Source organism: Berghia stephanieae, chromosome 10 (genome assembly GCF_034508935.2).
Source record: "Berghia stephanieae isolate SIO BIC M18660-M18661 chromosome 10, UCSD_Bste_1.3, whole genome shotgun sequence".
In the NCBI taxonomy this organism is placed as follows: Eukaryota; Metazoa; Mollusca; class Gastropoda; order Nudibranchia; family Aeolidiidae; genus Berghia; species Berghia stephanieae.
The window spans coordinates 23,771,943-23,779,442 of record NC_088369.1 but is presented as its reverse complement, the minus strand read 5'-3'; the positions used below and the strand labels follow the sequence as shown (position 1 = coordinate 23,779,442).

At 33.5% G+C, this 7,500-nt stretch overlaps 1 protein-coding gene and 1 long non-coding RNA gene across 2 annotated transcripts in view; one reads left to right on the top strand and one right to left on the bottom strand.

Annotated features, from left to right (window-relative positions):
• Positions 1-871: 871 nt before the first annotated feature.
• LOC144980849 (uncharacterized) lies at positions 872-5,067 on the bottom strand. The gene is made up of 3 exons (XR_013646975.1): positions 4,947-5,067; positions 2,331-2,437; positions 872-990 (listed from the first exon to the last, which is right to left on the bottom strand). It is a non-coding gene; the product is annotated as an uncharacterized LOC144980849 (long non-coding RNA).
• Positions 5,068-6,141: 1,074 nt separating this feature from the next.
• Positions 6,142-7,500, top strand: part of LOC144956025 (uncharacterized) — a 7,397-nt gene continuing 6,038 nt past the window's right edge. Inside the window, exons 1-2 of the mRNA XM_078886314.1 lie at positions 6,142-6,196; positions 7,421-7,500. Coding sequence (XP_078742440.1) covers positions 7,455-7,500 — 46 coding nt within the window. The 5' untranslated portion in view covers positions 6,142-6,196; positions 7,421-7,454. The remainder of the gene's footprint in view (positions 6,197-7,420) is intronic.

The following is a 7,500-nucleotide window of genomic DNA, read 5'->3' as shown; positions in this document are numbered from 1 at the left end:
TTGAGAGAGTGGAACAATCATGCAAATGAAGCTGTTGGAGATCTGAGAGAAGAACTGTCCTACGGAACTGAGCTCCCCAGGAATGAATTGGTAACACTGAACAGAGCACAGGCAAAACTTGTGAGAACAACTGGAAGCATGAAAAAGTGGGGGCTGGTTGAGAGTAGCTTGTGTACATGTGGGTGCCCAGAGCAGACATCCTTAGAGAATGCCAGGATGCGCTCAGCTGCACTGACCATGACCCAAGAGTCTGCTCCCCAGATGCTGTGGAGTGGGTTCGGTGTTGGTGCGAAACTGTGACGATGATGACTTGCAAAATGAATAAGTCTTACACCTGCCAATATATAAGTAAGATGACAGGATGCTGATCTTTTTAACATCAAAGTACTTTTGTAACCCGGCAGTGCTAACTTTTATGTGTAACCCAGAATGAAAAGTTATTACAAAAGACGATTGCAAGATATTTAGATAAATTGCTAGTTTAACATTGTGGTAGACGTACATATATGTATTAAAGTTACATATCCAATAACCTGTAGGTTAACAAGAAGGAAGGGCGCACAAGTTCATTGTAATTTGAAGTTGAGGAGTTGGAACAAAGTTGATTTGCATTGAGTCAGAATTCAATCAAGTCTTAGACTTAGATTGAAAGAAAAAAATCTTTTTTAAAACAAGAAACAAAAAAACAACCCTACAGCGTTCACCAGAATGAATAAAAACAGGACAGTCTTTAAACTGTATCAATGGAAATCACATCTTGCATATACAAGACCTCTAGTGCTATTGTGAGGATTGGTTCTCAGTCTCACCCGTTATGCTGTATCTGAGTGCCATAACACAACTTGTGAAATCCAAATAAATTAAAAACAGATTATAAATTTATATCATATTTATTGTCATTTCATTCATATTCATGTTATTCACACTGAAATCATTAAAAAAAATATAGATATGATGTTTCTCCATTAAAGGTATGCTTGTATTCTCATCCTGTGAAAGAGAAAGAAAAAAAAAAAGAAAAAAATTGATAATTATTACTGAAACTGTGTAGTTCCATTTTAAAAATCTGTGATGTAAGAGCCTCAGCAAAAGCTTTGGTTAAAAAAGGTTCTGATTCAAGAAATGCACTTCTTAGGCAGAACATGCGATTAACCTTGTAGACTTTAGTATTATGGTCTTGCATATAATTATCAAGTGCAGAAAGTTTGCCATTAAAATGATTATTTAATAGAATTTAATATAATTTGATTCGAGAAATGGAACACAAAGGAAGAATTTGCGATTAACCTGTCCAGTCATAAGCATCATGTTCTTGTTTATAAAGTGCAGAAACTTTGCAAATAAATAGAATAAATAGAAAAGAATTTTATTCGAGAAATGGAATACAACGGCAGAATTTGCGACTAACCAGTTAAGACAAAAGCGCCATGGTCTTATTTACAAAATACAGAAACTTTGTGAATATTTCGAGAAATGTAGCACAAAAGCATCACTGTCTTGCATATGAAGTGCAGAAAGTTTGTGATTAAGCCACTGCATTATTTAATATGATGTTGCTGATAAATGAAACAATGCAATACAATTTTTAAAAATATGTTCTGCAACATCACATGGTCCCATCTATCAAATTCTACTACCATTACAAATCAGCTACATAGATGGTTTCATCAGTACTCTTATCTTGCTGATAAATTAAATTATAAATATAGAAAAGGAATAATAAACTTTAAAAAATTATTATAAAGTTAAATGGTAGACAAGATAAAGAGGTCATTGCCTATTTCTTTTTAAATTTCTTATTCATAACCAAGAAGCAGGTTTCTTTTGCTATATTCTTCTTGACTTCACTATGTAAATGTTTCTTTCAAGTGTATAACAAGCTCACAGGGCATTTTTATAAATAAACAGGAGCCAATACCATTAAAATGGAGAGATCACTGCCAAAAATTACATAGGGATAGATATGCATTGGTTTTAACGTGTATTAGACACTGTCATTAGAAAAACGTTTTAAAAAATCTTTACAAACTACAGTAAGCTGCTTTTAAAATTAAGAAACGCTCGAAAGCAAAATATGGTCCTGTTCTCTTAATCACCGCTCTCTAGTCTCTAGATTAGGTCAATAAAGCTGAGAGGTTTTATGAAGAATATAGAATATAGAAGTAGAAGAAAAACATTAATTCCAATAAAAAAAAAAAACAAAGAAGGGTCCATAATGATATATGAGGAATTCTATAAGATACAGTAACATGAAAGCCATTTTGATAATCTTGAAGGATAAGACTCAATGATGATGATGATGATGATGATAATAATAATAATTATGATACTTCTTCCTGAATATAAATTGATTAATTCCCATGGTATAGGCAGGCCAATGCTTCCAGAACAATTAAAGGAATGCAGAGACTCATTCTTGTTGTAATGTTATTTAGATCTGAAAAAAAAAGATAAGCATGGCATTCTAAAACCATTTTCCCATGGTCCCATAAAAAGCAATATCATCTCACACAAAATCATAAAGTAAAATTCATATGGACCAAACAATGAATAAAAGTTATAATTACCTTATTTTATCAATTATTATCATTGGATTTATTTAACTTTATATGTATTAATTAAATGACAATTCGAAATTAAGATACCAATGTTTGAATGAATAACTGGATCTAACTCTACAAGTAAAATGTAAATGTGCAACTTATTCAGATTTCAGCAAGCACTTGTTACAGTCTGTCGCTTCATGTTACAGGAAAAACTCCAGTTCCATGAGCCTTATGACTCTAAAGGACCAATATTTCAAAGTAAAATGAAATACCATTTATTTTTTAAGAAAGTTATCAAGCACTATTTAAGGTCTGTTGCTTCATGTTACAGAAACAGGAAAAACTCCAGTTCCATGAGCCTTATTACTCTAAAGAACCACTTATTTCAATGTAAGAAGAAATATCATTCAATGTTGAATATATAGACATGACCTATTTCTTAATGGTTTGCTTATATTCAATAAAAACATTAGAAAACATAATGGACCTGGAACTCAGATACCACAAGGTTGTTAAAACCGTTGGTCAGGTCTAATTTTATCAGAGGTTTATGATCATGAAGGCAAGATTACATAACCAATGTCGATTAGCTTTTTAAAAAATGGGCTTTTATTTACCTTCCGGTGAACTCATTTGATCAATATTTCCTGTATTTAACTTTCTGATCACATAAGAAAAGTCTAATAAACATTGAATATATTTAATGCCTCTAGATTTCACTTTAAAGTCAAATAAAATATATGATCACAAATAAAATTTTTGATAATTCGATCAACAGAGAGAGCTTTTCAAAATTGTTCGCTTATTATTCCTGAGGCAAAATTTAGATAAGACATCATTTCACATATCATGGTGATTCCTATGAATTACAAAATCCTAAAAAGCTTCTTCTTCATAAAAAAACGTAGAAATAAAATTAGGTAATCTAAAGTAATCAGAGAGGTTTAGTTTTCATTTCAATCCAAGGTAAATCCGTAAAGAGTTGTAGGACCAGGCCCCTCTTGATCATTGCCCACAAAATTGATTGAACTAACAGGGATGTGTATAAAACTGTAACAAAACCCCCAACGACCCCCCCCCCCCCCCCCCCCAACACTCATACAAAAACTTAAGCACAGTTTTTTCATTTTCACTTCTCTTGAGCCAAGGGAAACTCGTTGCTCATTTTAGCTGCACAGATTCGAATTCAATCGCTTTCCTCCCACACCCCCCCCCCCCCCTTTTTTTTTTTTTTTTTTTTTTTTTGAGCGAGTCTATTCTTTTCTCCTTTTTTGTTTGGCCTTGTTCAGTTTCTGGGCATGAATTTCTTAAAATTGTTTGTTTTCTTTTTAATACAAAAATATTGTTTTTTTTTCCCCTCTATCTGTCTGGGAATAACCAATTTTCGTTATTGGCAGACCCTGTCTGGGAATAATCATAGCGATGACGAAAATATCAGACCGCACTCCCTGCATTTTACAATAAAAATATGTTTTCTTTCACACAGCTACCGACCAAATAAGGCGAATAGGCTTGGAAGATCCAAAACGTCATACATGTAGTTTGACACCTGCCAAATATCAAAGATGCGATAAGGCTAAGGGGTTGAGTGGGACATTTTCTTTTCCCAGACATTCTCATTTTTTCACCACCCCTTCCTCCCTCTCTGCCATTCCTTCTCCCATCGACTCTCAGCAAAAACAATAACAAAAAGTCTTATGTGGCAAAAACGGCTACCAACTTAAATCCCTCAAACAACACAAGATATTGAAAATCGGTGGCAGAGACCCTTTGCCTTTGTCTTGTTCCTTTTCCAGTTCCAGTCATGAACAGATAATGAGAGAATGAAGACCTAAAGATTGTTTCGAAATCTATTATCAGGTTAGGAAAGAGCGAGAGTCAATAAAATATGACAAGCGATGAAAGCTTCGCACCACGAAAGATGAGGATTAAAAAAATACAACTTTTGTTGAGATTCCACCTGCTGAGGAGGAAGGGTGTCTGCTTTTTTTTTTTTTGTTCCTTTCTGTTTTCTTTTTCGGTCAAGTTATGACTGACACACGTTCTAGACTGTAAACGTTACCCATAAAATGTCATAAATTACGAAAAGTGTTTTCTCTCACACAGTATTCGAATCACTCACTGAATGAGCATGAAGCAGACATAAGTGAAGGAAACGTAAACTCTGTAAGTGAGAATCGGCGAGTGAAGCTGTACTGTAATGACTGACACTGACAGTGACAGTCAAATTGCGAAGTGAAATGAAAACAAATAAACAACGCATTCTAAAATTATGCCGGTGAGACATCCAAAGTTAAATACCCGAACGCTATTATGGATTAACATTGAACTAAATCGTTTCCTGCTCTCAAAACCAATCGATACAAATTACAAACTCAAACACTGAAATTGGAATCTTACCTTTGCATGAGTTGGACTGCCATTCTTTGCTGGTGATTAGGAACTTTAGCAGCCGGACAACGTTGCGCACAAAACAGGTCTCCCGTTTTTGTCGTTCAAATTGTAGATAATACACATTCAGTTAAAACAAACACGTACAATTAAAATTGTTATTTAGTTAAATTCTTGTATAAGGCTAAATTATTCCGAAAACCAGATTTCAAAGAGTTCTTGTTTTGTTCACACAAGCGCATTGATTTTGGTGAATAATCTTGACCGTGGTCTAAAAATAGACCGACAGTAATTTTTGATAAATTTTACCATTTGTTTAATAAAAAATCAATATTTAGATATTATTTGATGCGTGATCGAGTATTTATGAATATGTGTTTCTTTTGACACCTAACAGACATTTTTTAATGGTTATTTTTTTCTATAATTTACTTTGGAAGGTGAGCTGTCAAAGCCAGGAACATGTGTTTTGCCACGTGCTTCTAAAATGGTCACGTGATGTTGTTTATTTTATTGCACCAACTTTACTCTTCTATAGAAGAGTAAAGTTTGCTGCCCCAAACGTAAACAATAACAAGTTGCTAGTGACTTCCGTTAGGGACCGGAATAATTTACGCACAATATAGGTCTCCCAATTTTTGTAGTTTGAGTTGTAGGCATACACTTTCAGTATTGAAAATATGTTTACATAAAATCTAACAGTTGCAAAAAATAATAATAAGGCTAAATTATTATGAAAATCAGGCTCCGAATAATTCTCGTTTTGTTCACACCAGCGCAGTAATTTGCTCTGGTCTAAAAATAGATAGACTGTAACTTTTGATAAATTTTAGAAAATGTTACCTTTTGTTCCATAAAATATCCATATCTAGACATTATTTGATGCATGATCGAGTATTTATGAATATGTGTTTCTTTTGCCACCTAACAGCCAATTTTAAAGGTTATTTTTTTTCTATTATTTACATTGGAACGTGAGCTGTCAAGACAGGAACATGTGGTTTGCCACGTGCTTCTCGACCTTTGTTTACGTTTGGGGCACCTTCCTTTACTCTTCTATTATCGAGAAACCTCGAACATGGGAATTCTATGAGGTCGAAAAAATATATATCTAGTACTCAATAATTTCATAATCGCCGTATTTGATAAAGCCCATTACCAATTTTAGTACCGATTCTAGCACAGAAGGCAAGAAACTGGGTGCCCGAAGTGATAGGATGCAAGAATGTACTAGAAGTTGAAACAAGGGAGACATTTAGTTATATTATAAATATCTATTTTCTTAAATATAACCTACCAATTATTCCAATGCATTTCATTTTGTAACATTAATAAAATCACACCTGACACAAAATCGGCGCTAAGTTACCTACAGTAGTTTTTCAATAGATTATAATATTATAATGAATTAATTTCTTTTTTTTTTTTAATTTGGTCTTTTCCTCGCGATTCGGACTTTTATATCAACATTTAAGATAAAAAGTGATAAAATTGTCTACTTTGCCTCGTAATGATCAAGCTGAATCATGCTGCATCGATCCCTTCTTATAGGGATAATATGATATATTGCTTATAAAATAATACTACTAAATGATAATAATATATTGATTATATTATTACAATACAAGTACATGTACTACTTTTCCTACCACCACCACCACCACCACAACTACTACTACCTCTACTACTACTACTACTACTACTACTACTACTACTACTACTACTACTACTACTACTAACTATACCACTACTACCTACTACACTACTATACTACTACTACTACTACTACTACTACTACTACTCTACCTACCACTACTACTACTACTACTACTACTACCTACTACTACTACTACTACTACTCTACTACTACTCATACTACTACCTAACTTACTACTACTACTACTACTACTACTACTACTACACACTACTACTACTACTACTACTACTACTGCTACTACTATACTACTACACTACTACTATACTACTACTACTACTACTACTACTACTACTACTACTACTACTACACTCCACTTTCTACTACTACTACTACTACTAACTACTACTACTACTACTACTACTACTACTATGCCACTTCTCTACTACTATACTACATACTACTACACTACTACTACTACTACTACTACTATACTACTACTGCCACTTCTATCTATACTACTACTACTACTACATACTACTAACTACTACTACTACTATACTACTACTACTACTACTTACTACTACTACTACTCCACTACTACTACTACTACTACTACTACTACTACTACTACTACTACTACTACTATATACTATACTACTACTACTACTACTACTACTATCTACTACTACTACTACTACTACTACTACTACTACTACTATACTACTAACTACTACTACTACTACTACTACTACTACACTACTACATACTACTACTACTACTATACTACTACTATATATTACTATACTGTTTCTTTTCCCATGTCCAGAGTAATACTAACATTAAGTGCAAGGCAACACACAATGGCGTATCGATATCCAGAAGATGACGTTGAGGATCAAAAGCCAG